We start from the raw sequence: 18,501 nt of genomic DNA, 5'->3' as shown, positions 1-18,501 counted from the left end.
GCTCTGACGGAGATACGTCGGTACACCCTGATAAGGGACAGGCAGAGGAGGGACAGTGTGCTGTTTGAACAACACCCCTGATCCTTACACCACTTCATAAAAGACAGGGGAAGGTGGATTTCTTCCTACTGCTCGCTCCTGTCCTGCAGGACGTGTGGTGTACATGGGTTCTTTTAAGAACAGCAGCAAAAGGAACTTCTTCAAAGCATCAAATGGTGCAGAATGGGACCGTCTTGCTCAAGAACTTTATATTCTGTATTGCTGTTGTAGGTTAGGATGGTTGTTCAGCTGGCTTCCTGCTTGGTGTCCCACATCGCTGCTACACCTTAAAGAGGCTGAGGACAAAATGCTAAAATGTAAGTCTGTTTTTAATAAGGTTTATAGATTTAACAAAATTTTCTGTCCGTTTCCATAATCAGAAATTTTTTTAAATACAGCTTCTACATTGCAATGAAATAACCAGGTTTAGAACTATGTTTTCATTGTTCCCTTACTTATGATATTTGCCTGTAGGCTCTGCTTGGAAAGGGATGTCCTATTCCAAACAGTAGTTTCCATAAAATGTACTTTATATTGTATCAGTCGTGTCTAGCAATATCATTTTTTTCCACTCTTTTTTTTCCAGGTATTACAAGCACATACAATAAACGGTATGTGTATATAGCCAATGGAAATAAAATATGGACGCTGACATTCTCTCCAGACCTCACACGTAAAACTCCACTTGTCCTCCTTCATGGATTTGGAGGAGGTGTCGGAATGTGGGCTCTCAATTTTGAAGAGCTCTGTGAAAACAGGACCGTTCATGCTTTCGACCTCTTGGGATTTGGACGTAGCAGTAGACCCCACTTCGACGCTGATGCTCGGGAAGCAGAAAATCAGTTTGTGGAATCCATAGAACAATGGAGAAAAGAGGTGGGGTTAGAAAAAATGATTTTACTTGGACACAACCTAGGTGGATTCCTGGCTGCTGCTTACTCACTAAAGTACCCATCAAGGTATGTGAAAATAAAGGAATGAAGGAATTCCTTTTCTGCTTTTGACTAGTGATTTTAGCACAGATTTTATTTCATCAGGCTCTTTATAGATGATCTTCAAGGAAATGACTATGTTGATTTAAAGGAACTTGATAATGAATTTTAAACCCCAAGTATTAATTGTGTGGTTTATTTTCAGATGAGCAGAGATAAGTAGTAGGTAGATAAGTAGTAGGTAATAAGTGGTAGGTAAAGGCATTTTGTTCCGTGTACTTTTCTTTACTTCTTTGTTTTTGTTCAGTACCCCTTGCCATGTTATAAGGCTAAATAGCAAGGATCATATTTATTCGTGAATGTTTGAGACATCTCTGTTCAAACCTATTATTTTAAGACAAAAATAGGCCTATTTCTGTCAACTCTCCCATTGTTACGGCTAACAGCGAAACTTCTGAATTTAATTTCCCTAGGTAGTTTATGACTATCTGTTAGCAGTCAGCCTCGTGCAAGCATGATGATGTAAAAATAGTTTTACTGGCTGTTTGATTTAAATTATCTCTGTGCCACCTCATATTTCTTCTTTGAAAAATAATCCAGCTGTAGCAGTGCTGTAACTACATCTCATCAACGTTTTCTGCACCACGTCTTGGTTGACAGCCAATCCATTTTTTTTTACCCTAAACTAATAATTTGTCTCTTTTTCAATATAGCCTAGTTATATAGGCCCTGTTGGGCGAGGATCCCACCAGCTGAGGTTGTTCTGTATCAAGAAATGACCTTGCTTTTGTCTAAATAGGCATAGTGGACCCCTGTTAAAAGATGTGAATGTAAGTCCAGATTTCCACATCATATGGGAGATTCTATACTATACAGAACAAATATCTTTCTTTATGTTATTATCAATTGATACCATATGCATACCTTGCTCTCTCACTTGGAGATTATGGTATAAACCCATACATCTGTTTTTTCCTAAAACGCTTAGTCTCTTTCTCTGTCAACTGGTTGACAGCTGGCACATGCTGCTGGAAGTGAGGTATGAAAGCAGGCTTGTGTCTAAATCCAGAATTTGAATGAATACGGTCCTCTGCTTTAGGGATGTAAACCTCATCCATTTGGGTGTAAAGCACCTTCTAACTGACTGCAGGTAGTTGCTTGTAGGGATTGCTTACAAGTTTCTTACCCCTTCTTCTGAAGTATCTGTAAATGGTGCTGTGCCATCCCTGTGGGATGCGATATTGTTTCTGCCTTCTGTTGTCTTACATTGAAAGTGACATTTCTATGTTTTCATGCTTCACTGTGCTTAAGTTGGGGTCAGTTAATTTGGGGGTGTTTTAGTTTGTGCTCTCGCATTACTAATGTTTCTCTGAAATTAAACTAACACCATCAAGTTACCACACTGACTGATAGGATCTTAGGACAGTGCTGAATCAAGTGATTAAAATAGTACAGCTTTCAAACAGATTATCTTACAATTCATTAGAGGCTTAAGGGATTCTGGACCCATACTGTTATGAAAGTAGATCTGTTTCTCCAACCTTACATGATCCGTTAATTTACTGTGTTGTACTAAATTTGTACGTGGGACATCTGAGATTATTAATTCAAAAAGATTCCCATTTAGAGTATTCCTGCGTGGTCATGGGGTTATGATTTTCAAATACTGCAGCTTCTGGACTATCACTTTTGGAGTGATTTTCATGGCCAGCTTCCCTTTATCCCAGCTTATGCTTTAGACTTGATTACCAAAAGGAAGAATGCAAAAAAGGAAGGAAAATATCAAGAAACAACACAAGACAAAAAAGCTTACTCTGTTTTTATTTATGTGCATGCCGTGCTATGTTTAATGGCACGGTTTATGCACAGAATGTTTAGTTGTCCTGAACAGCCCCTCATGGCTTACGCTCCTTAGCCTCTAATCTCCCCTGCTTGGTTTATATAGTTAAATTCTACCCTGTCCTCTGTTACCGTTCTTGTTTGCTGCTGTGTGCAAATACGCTCATGGCTGAGCTGACAGCCAAGAAACATCTTTGTGAGCTTAATCCTTTCAGCCCCTCATTTCAAGCACAGATTTTTGGTTTCCCAAATGATTATGGTCCAGAAATAGCCTGCGGAATCACTTCTAAAATCGTTTTAGCCACTAAGAACTCTGCTGTGTTAAATACCTAATCTCATGGCTTTGAAAGAGAAGGAAGTCGTGAAGAAGAAAGTAAAGTGTTGAAGCCTGCATGCAAAATCACCTTAAATATGCAAAACTATATTTGAGTCACTTTTCCAGGTATCAGCAGTATCTAGCACAGTCCTGTCAGAGTGGGTGTTATTATGGGATTAAACAAATGGATGATTCCAATCCATCAAGATGAAATAAATTTTTTGCTTGAGGGTGACTTGCAGCATGAAGTGATTGATTTGTTACATGTGCTGGAGACTCCTACTGTACCCTCTGTACTGAGATTCCTTTGAGTGATAATTTTATAAATTGTCTCTCAGGCATTGCTTTTGTCAACCAAAATCAATAAATTTAGAAAACATCTGCTAATTTTGATCTGCTTCACTCAGATCGAGTTTTACTTTGATAAGTTCCTTTTTCAGATAAATTGCATCCCTTCACAGAACGGAGATCTGAGATGGCTTGGAAAAGAGTGACAGATTTTTAAATGTCTACTTAAATGAAACAAGTGCAATTTCCTTTTTTTCTCTCAAATTAAACTGCTGCTTCGTAAACCAAGTACATGGATTTGGTCATTTTTTAAAACAGAAAAAAGACTTACTTTTTTCTCAAATGCATATGATAGTGGGTATCTATTGAATGCTGAGTTTCTCTTTGTGACATGAGCTTCCAAGCTTCTGGTGTTCCTACATATGATTAGTTGAAATTCATCTTTGTTTAATTAGCATTCAAATGCAAAATCATCGGTGGATCAGAAACGTAATAAGGCCACTATGACAGAAGTGACTAAAACAGATTGCGTCATCCTCAGATAGCAATTTTACGGCTTTCTCAGTCAAAGGAAAGTTACTGTACTCTAAACCTCTGAACCTTTTCTGCCAACAGGGTCAAACACCTTATCTTAGTGGAGCCATGGGGTTTTCCAGAGAGGCCTGACAACGCTGAACACGAAAGACCAATTCCCATCTGGATCAAAGCACTAGGAGCTATACTGAGTCCATTTAATCCGCTAGCTGGGCTGAGGATAGCAGGACCCTTTGGTGAGTTTTAGCTACTCTTAAAAACTGTTGCAGTATGCCTTAAGCATAAGCAAGGAGCAGATACCTCATTAAGATATGCTTTGTTGCAAGCCCACATCACCCAGAGAGAATATAGCTTGAGGAGAAGGTGGGAGGGCTTGAGGAAAGACGAACTCTTGAGGACAAGAGGGCAAGATCTTTCTGTTAGAAATACTAGTGTGATAATTTATAGCACGTATTGTAGGCTACAGCTACGATGAGACAGGTTATGTGGACATCTGCTGGTGAAGACTGACAAAGAGGCATTACTGTGAAAAGGTTGTCTAGTTGCCTCCAGTCACAGTCCGTTTAGTTTCCCTTCCAATTGCAGTTTGATTGACAAACAAGATTTCCAATTTTGCTTAACATTAGAATGCAGTCTCTCATAAGTACATTTGTCTTTTGCTGGAGTTTAAAGAAATTGAAACCGTGTTCTTTCCATCAGCCATTTTCCTGTTACTCGAGCAATTTTGTGAGCCTCAGCAGTGTCCTGCATTACAGCGGCAGCTATCATTCATATTTCTATGTCTCTTCAAAAGCACTGATGAGATAAATTCTAAACACCCTAACACTGGGACTAGGTAGAGATGACCAGAATACTGCAGTTTTAGTTGATAAGGGCAGTGGGGAGAAGTTCATGGTCAAATCTTAAATTCATCATATGTATTCCTTCTAGAGGACAAGAGGTAATCTGTTTATTACTCTTTGTGTTACTGGAGTATCTGCTGGGGAGGCTTGGAAAAAGGTAGCCTTCAGACCCCTTAGAAGTTATTTATGACTTTCTGTTAACCTCTCCATCATTTTTAGTGTTCAGTCTGAAAGGAACTAGTGGAATTTCTAGGCTTTGTATAAACCACATCTGTTTCTTAAATCTCTTCCTATAGATTGTGTATTTTAACATGCTAATATATTCGATTGTTTTCAGAAGGATGACAAAATTAGCTTTTCAAACAAGCAATGTTTTGTACAAACAGATTTTCTTTTTAAGTAAAATGCTTTCTAATCTGGTTAACAAAACAACTTGAAGCATATTGAGTGATAAGCACTGATTTAATGCATTTTATCCAATAACAAATGTATGCATAAATCAATCCAGCTGGAAGAGTTCAAATCTGAAGTTGTCTCCCATAGCAAGTAAATGCCGTGCAAACTATGCTGTGGAAACGGACCCTGTCTTGTCCAGGTATCCCTAAACTAGGCTTGCCTGTAGGTTGAAGTTGAGGGCACTGCTTTTCAAAACTTTTCATCAGTTTTTCATTCCAGATGTTCAAAAAGTTTCTCATCATCAATTTACCGTGTAATTCTTGATAGGTGTGGTGTAGTTCTTAGAGAAGGGTAGGTTTAAGCAGTTCAGGCATCAGACCCAACCCGAATAAGGCACTGAAGCAAACCCAGGTTTCTTTCTACATACACTTGTGCTTGAACTGCTGGGCAGGCATAAGTGTGTGATCCTCAATAGAAGGCCTGTTGCTCTTGTTCAAAGGTATGAGTTAGACACTTACATGTGGACAGGGTTCTTTGGGGTACCACAGTGGTATCACATGGATATTTAATCAAACCTGCAGGCAGATACCTAAACCTGGGAGAGAAGCAGAATTGAGAGAGATCTTTGTTTGAGTGGTTTCCAGTTAGTTGATTTCCAGAAAAATCCAGAAGTCTGGCAACTAAAATCTCTATAGAGAAAATATAGGTGGCAGAGCAAATTGCAGAAAGTTTGCAAAATCTTCATCATTTCAGGACTTAAATCTCTGTTTCATAAGCAAATTGTTTTCTCTTTCACTGTATTCATGTTCTAAATTGACTTAAAGCATACATAAGGGCATGTTGCAATAGTCTAATCTCAAGGTTACAAAAGCATAGATCACTGTTACGAGGTCTGCGTAAATAGTGCCAGGCCTTTGGTCAGCAACAGGTGGACAGAAGTGACATCATCGTGATTTCACCAGTTAACAACAGTATTTTCAGTTTATAAACTCAAGTAGTAAATGGTGAGCCTCTGTCTTCAGAGGTGAATAAGATCCTCAGATGTGAGACTGGCTTTTTATGAGGCTTTTGTCCCAAAGATCCGCATGGTCAGTTAGAAGAGGGTAAATTTCTTAAGGAAGTGATTCGGTATAGGAGCTTAACTTTAAAAAGCCCAAACTGCCCCTTGAAAAGACCTGCCTCTTTTCTGTGGCTGCTAAGAGAGCATGTGGGTAATGGCTTTTCTAATTTAAATCTCTTAATTTATAGAATCACAGAATAGTAGAATCATTTAGGTTGGAAAAGACCCTTATGATCAGTAAGCTCTCAATCATCAACCTAATACTAGCAAGTCCGCTGCTAACGTCTTGTACTCGTGTCAAGATTTCTATACCTGTTTTTCAGCGTGGACTTCTGTTCTTTCACGTAAACACTAGTTAGGTGAACTAACTTCAGAAGAAAACTGTTGTATAAATAGGAGGAGTACAAACTTACATCTAAAGAAGAAAAACAGCCCAGCTTTTTCAGCAGTGCTTTCTGATTCTGAAAGGCCGGATGCTATTGGCACACCCAGTCCTGCCAGAGCAAGAAGGAAAGTGTTACTACTATCATGCAAGACTAAATTTTTGGCAAAATGGTATCTGCTTAGTCCTTTCACTGGTTCCCTTTCCTTGTTTCTTTTATGTTTGCAGTGGCCCTTCACAAACATTCCCCGTATTCAGTACGGATTAAATTGTCCCTCTTCTGGTACAATGTAAAGTCTTTCAGAATTATTATGTTTAGCTCCTGTTTGCTGTTGTGTTTTCCTAAGACTTGTAAGTGGTATAACAAAGCATTGTTTTAGAAGTCATCAAAGTTAGCCATGAGTTTCATGGGAGCATGTTTGGAGGGTTTTAATGAAAAGTGTTAGGCAGTCTGATAAAGTTGTCTCTACTAACGTTTTTCTAATTTTCTGTTTTGACAGGACTAAGCCTTGTTCAGCGTTTAAGACCAGATTTCAAACGAAAATATGCATCAATGTTTGATGATAACACAGTGACTGAATATATCTATCACTGCAATGTACAGTCACCCAGGTGAGTGTGGGTTTCCTAGTGTATGTTTTGAAGTCAGTCTTTCGTTTACTGATGGCCTGCTGCTCCCTCCAATGGTCATGGCAACAGTGTGCATGTGTTTTTTGTTTTGTTTTTATTATTATAATATTTATTGTATTAATTAAAAAACAGCATTGCACTTTTTATGAATTTCAGAAACTAGATGTAGAAGCTATCCGAATTTGTTATTTCTTTTAAATTTACCTGTGTCTTAATTCTGAGAGGTTGGGCACTTATTTTTAATCCCAAAGTTGTTATCATGGTTTAAATTGTAAAGATTTTCTTATAAATAAATAAATGTGGTATCTTATTGTTTTAAATGTTATCACTCAGCACTATATATATATATATATATATATGTATATGTATATATATATATATATATATATATATATATAACATATATATAAAAGGCTGTTGAAAACTGCTTGAAAATCTATGTTTCTTAATAGTGAAAAATCCCATCCTCATGCACTCTTTTGTCTATATTACCGAAAGGCACAGATACTCCAATTCCTAGGTAGGTATGGGGAAAGGAGAAGAGAAAAAGCAAATACATTGGAAATTTAATTACTCTTACCCTTTTTGAATGGCTTGAAGTGGTGAAACAGCTTTCAAGAACATGACTATTCCTTACGGATGGGCAAAAAGGCCGATGCTGCAACGGATTCCACAAATGGATCAAGACATTCCTATCACTGTGGTCTACGGAGCACGTTCATGTATAGATGGCAATTCTGGCAGCACTATCCAGTCTCTGAGACCAAATTCATATGTGAAGACAATTGTAAGTTCAATTTCTAAGCAGTTGTTTAGTTTGTTGTGTGGATTTGTTTAAATCATATCTATGTATTTTTTCTACCAACTGTGGAAATGAGGTCCCTTTGATTTAAAGACCAGGGTAATAACTTCTGATTTCTTTAATGGAGAGACAGAAAACAAGTGCTAGCGTGTCAAAGAAAGTGTCAAAGAAAACCCAGACAAAAGAGTGTTGCCCAGAGGAAGAAAGAAACTTACTGTAGCACTGGAAACTGAATCATATCTTTGAACAAGGTCACTTCTCTGCTTTACAATTTGTTTTTTTTTCTGTAGTGTGCTAATACACACAATTTTTGTGGTCAGTGGTAAGCACCTGAGGATTTGCCTGTTTATTTTAAAGTAAACTTGTGCATTGTCAGATCTGTCAGACGTGATAAATATACATGCATGTATGTTACAATGCTATGAGGTGATACAATGTTCTTGTGTGTCAGCTGCCTTCTTACTGATGTCTCGTCCTAACTGGGCAGTAATATTCATGTGATGCTGTTAGTATATTTCGACAAGTCATTGAAATAAGTTTTTATCATCTTGATATAGCTGACATCAGAGCTGGAACTTGGAGAAAAGACATTGTTACTGAACTGCTTACACATGTTAAAGAGCACAAATACAAGTCATAAATGCAGATGTCCAGATCTGAAAGTATCACAGTGCTGCTTAACCCAAGAGTTAAATTACAACAAAAAATCACTACTAAGAAGCACACAACAGCCTACACCCCCTGACACAGAGTCCCTCCCCAGCTTTCGTGTAGGCCCCCTTTAGGTACTGGAAGGCCTCTACAAGCTCTCCCCGGAGCCTTCTCTTCTCTAGGCTGAACAAACCCAACTCCCTCAGCCTGTCTTCAGAGGAGAGGAGCTCCAGCCCTCTGAGCATCCTTGTGGACTCTGGACTTGCTCTAACAGGCCAACAGGTCCATGTCCTTCTTGTGCTGGGGGCTCCAGACCTGAAGACAGTACTCCAAGTGAAGGAAGTTTAGATATAATTAAAGCATCATGCTTCAATTTAAAGACTTAAGAGGGAGTGTTTTAATGGGGGGAGGGGGAAAATAGATTTAAATACAAATTAATCTTGGATTGACTGTAGAATTAAAATAATCAAGTACCTTTGCTGTGCAAGACAGCTATGGCTTGCTTCATACCAGTTTTGTCAGAGAATGATAAATTATAGAAATGCAGTAACCACCATGTGCGTGGTTACTTAAGCCCATAATGTTTTTTACATAGTTGCAGTGGAATGATATAGGCCAGAACTTTGTTGGTTTTTTTTCCCCATATGTTGCATCATTTGGATTTGACTTTCCCCTGTTTAACTCAGTAATAGTTAATCGTGAGGACTGAAATCTGCTTCTAGAAGGCTAGAAAATTGTCAGCAATTTAAGTCTCTGAGTTGTTAAGAAGGTACTAGGATAAATGATTTAGTCTTTTCCATATAATTTTCATAATATGGGAATACAAATGATTAGATGTTATCATACAAACACTTAAAGAACTAAAGAATTACATTGCAGAATTGTTTGAGCAGAGAATGAAAGGGATGAACGTTAATCAGAGGTTTGATATGTTCTTCTGTTTTGCAGTTACTTGCATTTACCTGCATCTTTTTTCAACAAGGTGTGCAATTGAAAAAGTAATGGTTTTGTCCTTTCTTCCTGTTTAGCAAAGTTCATTCAACAGGTGAAACAAACTTTCAGTTTGCCTTATATTTAGTCTTTTTTGGGTTGTATGATACCACCTCCTGGCAGCAATTTTGCTAGCTTCATTAACACACACTGGGTGCAATAGATCAGTTTTAGTTTAAAAACTTTTCCTTTCAAGTAATAGTGGTTTTGTTTTTGTGGTGGTACTCTTCAGCTATCCCCATATTTATTTATTTGTTTATTATATTATTTTATATTTATATTTATATAAATATATTCATATAAATATAATATATTTATATTATATTCTATTATATTCTTGTCCTTTGACCTGTTTGTTCACCTTCGTCCTCTAGGCTATCCTTGGTGCGGGTCATTACGTGTATGCTGATCAGCCTGAAGACTTCAATCAGAGAGTGAAAGATATCTGTGATTCCGTGGACTGACCGTCTTCTGTTCTTCAGAAATTCATACCGTAGATAACATTTAATAGCAATACTTTCTAGGAAATTATTAAAGAATGCGGAGCTAATGGAACAGGCTCTGTTTGCACACTGTTTCTTCTAAGAAGCCATTTGCACACTTAAACCACTTAGTGCCTTTTTGGGGGATGGGGAATTTTGAAGCAAACTTCGTACAGCTTTGTTTGAGATTTGGTTTTAGATCGTTGGCCTGCCGTACATTAAATTACTTACAACTTTTTAAACTGGAATTTTCTTCAAAAATGTAATTGAATTTTGTTCGTGTGTTGAACTCTATAAAGATGCTGAATTCTCCATTAATACAGAGATCTATACCGATATAGACGTAACACATAAAATGTGATTTTTGTTTCTTCATAAACATTCATATTTTCTAGTTCATGTTTCATAGCAAGAATATGAAATTGTTTATATGTTTTATTTATGGAATCCAGAACTCCATATACAATATTTTAACAGGGTTGTTTTTTTAATTGAAGTGATAACAGCTTATGAAGCTGATTCTAGGAGAGAGACAGGGCCAAAATAATGAGCAGTCTTTATCACTGAAAAATGTGTTACTTTGTAAGGAATCAGGGCTCAATATTAGGAAATCTTTCTTCTGTTGGGTTTTACTTTTGTTTATCTCAAGGCATATTTTTCCATGTGTGCAACTTTTACAGAAGCTTCAGTTTGTAAGAGTCAGTGATGACACCAATGCTCATGCTTCCATAAATATTTTGATACGTAGATTTCAGTGATTTGAAGTACAGAAAATGGCTTGTTAGTTATTCTGTCTATTTTTAACTCTTTATGATCATTGCAAGATTTGTTACTTGCCTAAACCTAACAATTGTAGAGAAGTTGGCAAGAAGATTTTGATTAAGGCTAGGGAATGCTCATCTGGATAGTGAGCACAATTCCCTTTTCCTTTAGATAGAACTTCTAGTCTGCTTTCTAGTAAATCTGGGGTGGGGTGTGGGGTGGGTGCAGAGGGATATTTTCTAATTGGCAACTACAGCAGGTTAGTGTATTTTAGTTAGCATGCAACCTCCTTGTAGGAAGGATTATTACTGGAACAAACAATACCACTGTAACAAATTGTAGCTGTATGGTTTGGAGATTCTTTATATAGTTATATATTTTGTGTATTTTGAAATTTGAGATAATCCAGCCTCTGCATCTCTTTGAAAATGTAGTTTGATATTAATTCTTTACCAGCTTAGTAAATTAAATTAAGCAAAATACTTTGTCACTTTAAAGCCAAATTATGTGGTGGTTTGTTTTTTAACAAAGAGTTTACATGGAACTATTGATCTGCTTTTGAATGTTAAATTGACTACTGAAGAATTCCTGATACTTTTGTACACAGAGAATTGAATTAATGATAGCACCGTCTTAAGGCTTGAGTGGAATTCTGTGCATTTTTGCTCACATTAATTGTGGCACACATTGATGATAAAGAAGGCAAAGATACCTAAAATCTTCAGGAAATGCTCAGGTTATGTTCCCAGCTGAACATAATCTCTCTTTCTGAAGGAGATATATATCCATATGGTGCTATGTAAACATCAAACAGTCTTTGTACTGCCTTGACTGCTAGCACTTGATGTCTAACAAGCTAATGATTTTAATTAAAATAAATTATTGAATTAAAATACTTTTTCACTCTAGAAGATGCCAGATTTTTAAACAAAATTCTATGTTATTTGCTAAATTCTTGAGTTCAAATGGAAAATTAGAATAACAATTTATTTAATATAAGCTATAAATTATCAATCATGCCACCATTTAGGTGGATCCCTTCGGTATGTATTTTTTTCACCCTTTTCGATGTCTAATTTGTATTTATCAACTTAAACAGCTGTTCTAATTGTATATAAAGGCCTGATGGAAAATACATTTTGCATGTCTTCCAAATAATAAAAGGTGAAGCAAGATATTGGCATTTTCAGATAGCACTTAGTGATGGGAATTCTAGATTCCACATCAAGAGATGGAAGTAGGGATAAAAATTGCACATTGAATGTGAATATTCTTTTAAATATCCCTTGCTTTTTCAGCTCATTGTACTAGTAAGACTTACTTGTTGCTTAAGTTTTGCACAATAAAAAAATAAAAACACCTCTAAAATTTTGTGTTTGGTTAATGGTAAGATAGGATGTTGCTTTTGTAAAAATGTGTAATTAAGCTCTGGAATTCAAGGGTAATTAATGAGTTAAGTTGAACCATCCAAAATACATTTAAAATACAGTAAAGCTTTCTCTTCATGTGTCTCGATGTTCTTAGGGTTTCTTATATTTAACTGAAGAGGTAAGTACTGGTGTACAAGTGGCTGCACGTTCAAAATACTGATCATATACATAAAGAAAATGTTTGTTGGTTATCTTCCAGGAAGTATTAGATACCCCTGTGACAGTCAAGGTGGAATTTTTGAATATTATATTGTATGCAGCATAACCTAATAAAGTTACTGTAACAAGCATCGTAAAAGGTGCTGAACAGAAAATGATGCATGTGATGAAAAGACCTGGAAGCTAGACCATTGAATTACTGCCTGGTAATAAGCTTGGCTTCTCCAGACACTGATTCAGTGTGATGACCAGTTTCTTAAATGTTCTGCAGAGAATACCATCAACTGCTGGTGCTATTTTTATTAGAGTGCTGTAAAATAAGACAAGAATCACTGGCGTAAGCACACCCAAAGATCTGTCCTGTTCTAGCATCACAATGAAGACAGCTTTGTGTCAGAGGCCAGGGCATAACAAAAAGAATCCAAAATATTAATAAAAATCCAAGATTAACTAAGTTTCCAGGACATGCTCTTCCTAACGTTGTTGTGATAAAAATTTATTAAAGTAACTTAGTGATATTTTGTTTGCATGGTTCATCTTGTTACTTATTGAACCCTGCCAGATTAGATTTTAGTTCTAAAAAAACTGATTTTCAGAGAAGTAATTTATTGATAAGGCTCAATAGTAAAGCATTCACAACCATCACAAGAAAGTCCCTGTTTGCATCTGATTGTAAAGTGCAACTGAAGAACGTGAATGTGTAGGCAGTGAGCTTGGAAATGGGTCCAAAGAGGAGAAACGTCGTTGTTGCCATCATCTTGTTTCACCTGGACTAAACCAATGCTGATGTTTCTTTTCAAACCTTACATTTTTCAGGCTTCTGTTTTAAGGTTTGTGCTGAACTGATGCGACAGCCTGGCTGAAATACTCTCCATTAACTGTTGTGGTTCCTCAAATTCCCAGCTCATGCAGATCACTGCTCAGGTTTTAACTAGGAGTAAGACAAGGTGAAATATAGTAACCCCCCCCGGAATCAGTATATGGGCAGACATATTCAGGAGTGCCTGTTTTGTTAACGTTAATTTAAATGGGAGCCTCCAGAAGCATAAGGCTAATGGGCAACTCCTAAACATGTTTTCCCCATAAAAGTCAGGAGAATGAAACAGGTAGTGGTTTGTTTGCTCATCACATGACTTTTCTAGCCCTCTCCTTTTAACAAGATTGCGTCAACCAAACTCGTATGAGGTATGTAGTGTGTTCACAGTATTTCTGTCTTCCTGCTATCTCTGTATAACTCTGAGTTTGGTACGCCATTCACAGCTGGGACTTTCCCTTCACTAGAGTGTTCACTTTTCAATAGAGTAGTAAAGAGAAGTAACTACAGGGATATTGCTAGTCCAAATGCCAATTGATAGCCTTAGTGTGCACCATTTTCTGCTCTAGATGAGAATTTACGTGGGTAGTTTCTTAGGGCTTATCAAAGCATCTGCCATTTTATTGGGTTCTTTTACATGGGCCAGTTCACCCTCAGCCCAGTACTGCTATTTCTGAGCACAGCAGGTAAGCTGCAAGGCTTCATCTAGGAAATTCTGTAGGTAGCACGAGTGAAACTTGTCCAGGGGTGAGCTTGTGGTCAGCAAAGGTGACCGGAGAGAGGTGGTGGTGGGATGGGTGAGCTTGGAAGAGGACACAGGGACACAGATATGTGCAGCAGTACTTTGTGATACGGGAGCAGAAGGTGAAAACTGATGGGGGCCTCAGGCTTTCAGGAAGGCAACGAATGTGAGGGGCATGGTGAGGGAAGGTGCCCAGGGCACAGACAGCGCTGGAGGGAGCTGACGAGGCGGAGGGGAGGCCGGCTGGCATCCCTGCGGGCGGGCAGGTGGGTGAGAGATGGTGAGCTGGAGCAGGAGACAGCCTGCTGCTGCTGTGGGAGCCCCTGCGAGGAGGTGGCAAAGCTCCAGGCTGCCAACATCTGTAATCCGGTTAAGTGCTGAAGTATCTTCTCAGATAATTAATTCCTCCTTGCTGCCCTAAAACAATGAATCTTTGTCTTAACCAGAGCTTTCCCTCTGGCCACTGGGACTAGGCAGCAAGCTAGCACTTACTACTTCGGTCTCCAAGCTCCCTTCTCTCCACTTGTATTTGCACCTGCCAAGACTGCCACATGATAATAAGGATTATAAAGGTAAGGGGAAGGCCTGCGGCACCAGCTAAAGGGCGCTCTGGCGAGCTTGGATCCATGATGTGGGGGCCATAGAAAGTTTTGATGTGCATACTAAAGCTTGCCATCTGAATGCACGTGCTTTTTTTTTTTAACAGAAGGTGTTCTGATCCAGCATTCCACCAAAACTTCAAAAATATTTTAGTGAAATATTCGTTACATAGAAATATAAGATCTAGAAATGTTTGCCACATATTTTAAAAATAGTAACAATCACAACTAGCAAGACCATAGTACTGTACAGAAAACTATACATTTTTTTGATATCTACATAATTTGTGGTAGTAATTAGCAGTAAGGTGAAAGTGGTGACAGTGAAAGCTACGTACATGGTACACAAATATTTTATGCTTTGCTTGCAGAGGAAAGTTAGCGAGCTGAAACTCCTTTTTGGGGGAGAAATGAGGTGAGGGCAGTGAGGCGGAGTGTTACCCCAAATGCACACTAAGAGGTAGATGTGCTTTGAGAATAAACTACTGCAAAAGCAGAATCTCCATGCATTAACAGATCTATTTCTGTACTTTTGAATTCCCCTCATTCATGTGTAAATCACCGGAGCTGTATGTGGAGCAAGGTGGGACTATCACTTCCCAGCTTCGTGGTATTTTAATACATGCCTAATATCCAGCAGCCTTTCTGCTTTGGCTTCATTTAAAGGCATTTGCGTTCGCTCAAAGCTCAAATCTAAAACCGAGGCTGAAGAGCTCAGTGGATGCAAATCCCACACCCAGAGAACCCCCTCTGACAAGGAGATTACTGCCTGCAGCTACCTGAGGTTCATCTCCCCCCGGTGCCTGCCAGGAGGGAGATGGGTCTTGCTGAGCCAGGCGCGGAGCTGCTGCATTTGACCACACAAGGGGACACTTGTGTGTAGAAGAGCTACACTTTGTATAGAAAAGAAACAATAATTCAGGTGTGACATGCAGGCAGAATCACCAAAATGTTGCATAAACTTACCTTTTTTTATTAAATAAAAATCTGGCAGATTTCAGCAGTAATTTGGGGAACAACCACTATTAACCTCACAGCAGTGTTTGCCTGTTGCAGATTGACTAGAGTTTTATTTTTTCTAAGGGGATTTAAGGCTAGTATTGCATTAGATGCTAAAGGGTTAGTGAGAAGCTGCATTTATTTCTCTCCCTGGCAATATCCGGAAAGAGATGAACATGCAGCCAGGTGAATGAATCTGAACTCGGATCAAGTCACATCTTTAATTAATAGGCAAATGATTACAAAACCATTTCCAGCGGCTCCTGGAGCACAAGCCAGCTCCTAGCTGGGTCCGTGCATCCCCTCACCCCATGGACCCCAGTCCCGTGAAGTCGGCCCTATAGGTGTGGATGCCTATAAGATTGGCAGGGGAGAAGATGAAGGCGGAAGAGGAATTTTGTGGGTTTTATGCCCCCTTTCATATGGGAAAGGGAGGGCTGTGGAGCAGGAGGGTACAGAGCGTGGTGCCATCAGCTTGGCAGTACTGTGCAGTAGTACTGTGCCATTGCTTTATTACCCTGATGTCTTTTCACAAGGCAGAAATGAAGCCCATGCAAAAAGACTAGACGGACAGAGGGGGGGGGAGTGCAAACGAACCTCCTGTGTTATTACAGGCCGGCCCCAGAAGGAGAATAAATGGTGATAAGAGGAAAAATAACTGCGACAGAATTATTAAATAAGGGGCAACTTTGAAAGTGGCTCCAGTCTGGCTTCCAATTTTGTTCCTGTAATTTGATTGCGGGTTTAAATGGGGCTGCTTAGACACCAGCCACTCGATCTGCGAGCAGCAGCAGGTGAGCAGCGCGGAGGCACGCGCCCTGCATGCCATCGTGTGCGCAGGGCACGGCTGCACCCACGCTTCGGGGCTAAGCAGGGCACCACGTCCTGCCAAGAGGAGGGATTTCACCCCTCCTGCTGGCACAGCCTTGGCTCTGTGAATGTGTCACAGGCAGGTGTCGAGACCCAAAAGATGGGGAGAAGTGGGGCGCAGGGTGTAGCACGAAGGTGGACAAAGACAGCAAGAGCGATGCGAGTTACTCACAACTTGCTCCAGCAGCCCTGGCCGAGAGCAGTGGCATCTCAACCCTCCATTGCGGCGTGCCGCCACTGCATGTCACTGTTAGGACAGAGCCACAAAGGAGGGCCTCGGTGAGGCTGGTGCGGCTCTGGTGGGGACAGACCCCGCTGTCCCCGAGGGAAGGGCCACCGCTGCAGCAAGGTGACCCCAACACAGGAGGGGAGGGCAAAAAAAGATTGCTCCAAAAACCGGTTGTGCCCAAAGTGACAGAAACAAATTGTCCGAGCCACATACTTAATGAAGTCTTGCTGGTTTTTTGTCCTTTTTTTTTTTTTTTCCACCTGCATGATGGGTACGGGGTACCCGTGGTGCAGGCAGCGGTGGCCTCCCCTGTCCCCTTGTCCAGCTCAGGCTGGGTGGCTGTCCCCTGCGTCCCTCCTCTGGCTCGAAGGTGGGAGCACGGCAGCAGACAGCACGAGGGAGGAAGCGTCTGCCAAAAAAACAGCATGTTACAGAAGCAGGGCATGATTCGTGGTTCAAGGGGAAAGCTGAAAACACGCCGTGTCCTGAGTGTTAATCGTCGGGGACTCTGCTGTAAATAAATGAGACTCTCGCTCGCTGTCTCCTCACTCCCACATGCTGCCAGACATCTGACTCCCTCCAAAACAGGGATTTTTGCCGAGGAGGAAGCACCGCAGTGCCCAGGGAGAATCACAGGCCACTGAAATACCAGTGGTGGTATTTAAAAAGAATTTGCTGTGCCAGTCCCACGGGAGATGCTCAGGGCACCCCATCCATCCTGCGTGCCCCATCGCACCCTCTCTGCTGCGTCAGGTCTCGTTGGGAGAGGGATGCCTTGGAGGTGCCCATCCCACCTGAGGAGCAGAGACAGCCGGTGGAGATGCCAAGAGGAGGGATGGGCAGTTTTGTGGGGTGCAGCTGGCCGGAAAGCTCCTACAAACATTTCCCCGATGCCCATCCCCGTGGCAAGGCCGTGCCGATGGCAGCTCAGCCGCTCGGCAGGTCTGCCTGGTGCTCGCACAGGGGCAGCTTGTCTCAACAGGATATTAAAAAGCAGAGATTATGAAAGCAGGGCTCGGCACGAGGCGAGGCAGTGCCGGCATTTATCTTCTCCCCGCAGCTCACGCTCAGCGCGCAGGAAACATCTGCAGCGCCAGCGCACGTCCCCCTCCTCCTGCTGCCATCGGTCCCTCCTGGTGGCTCTGCGGTGGGGACCGGGGGCAGCTCAGAGGGATGGGCAAAGACCAGGTTCACCGTGCCCCGGGGCTGCAGGGTTGCTCTCTGTTGCGGCTGCCAGACCCGATAGTTGCTTGTTCCTGTTTTCCCCCACCCCACTGTCACTTTTTCTCCTTCCTCCTCCCTCCTGGTTTTGCAGTCTCTGGATAGAGGGATATTTTTAGGGCTCTCAATTACTTTTCAGATCTATTCTATATTTATCTCCCAATAATCCGGAGTCTTCAAATCACGGCAGTGGGATTCACGTCTGCAGAAGAAGCAGCTGAAAGCACGGTGCGGCCATTCGGGCCTCGCCTCTCCACTGCAATCCCTCCTCCTTCTCACCCACCACCTCTCTGCGATGCATCCCCCAGACCCCTGCCAGGGCAGGAGGCTCATCCCACCCCAACTGGAACACCGCAGGTGCAAAGCGGGGAGCCGGGCTGATGGGTGGGTTTGCAAATGTGATGCATTTCGCCCCGAAGCTTGTTGTACCTGCAAAGCTTCCTAGGGGAAACAATTTATATGTCTTTCTGAAAGTTAACCAAGAAATGTGGTA

The 18,501-nt window shown here is 40.7% G+C and overlaps 1 protein-coding gene across 1 annotated transcript in view; it reads left to right on the top strand.

Moving 5' to 3' along the window:
- The window catches only part of ABHD5 (abhydrolase domain containing 5, lysophosphatidic acid acyltransferase), a 29,738-nt gene extending 17,430 nt beyond the window's left edge, over positions 1–12,308 (top strand). The window contains exons 2-7 of the mRNA XM_040548364.1: positions 271–356; positions 626–998; positions 4,030–4,184; positions 7,129–7,240; positions 7,859–8,045; positions 10,076–12,308. Coding sequence (XP_040404298.1) covers positions 271–356; positions 626–998; positions 4,030–4,184; positions 7,129–7,240; positions 7,859–8,045; positions 10,076–10,165 — 1,003 coding nt within the window. The 3' untranslated portion in view covers positions 10,166–12,308. The remainder of the gene's footprint in view (positions 1–270; positions 357–625; positions 999–4,029; positions 4,185–7,128; positions 7,241–7,858; positions 8,046–10,075) is intronic.
- The last annotated feature ends 6,193 nt before the right edge of the window (positions 12,309–18,501 follow it).

This window comes from Cygnus olor, chromosome 2 (assembly GCF_009769625.2).
Source record: "Cygnus olor isolate bCygOlo1 chromosome 2, bCygOlo1.pri.v2, whole genome shotgun sequence".
Taxonomy (NCBI): Eukaryota; Metazoa; Chordata; class Aves; order Anseriformes; family Anatidae; genus Cygnus; species Cygnus olor.
This window is presented reverse-complemented; position numbering and strand designations above follow the sequence as displayed.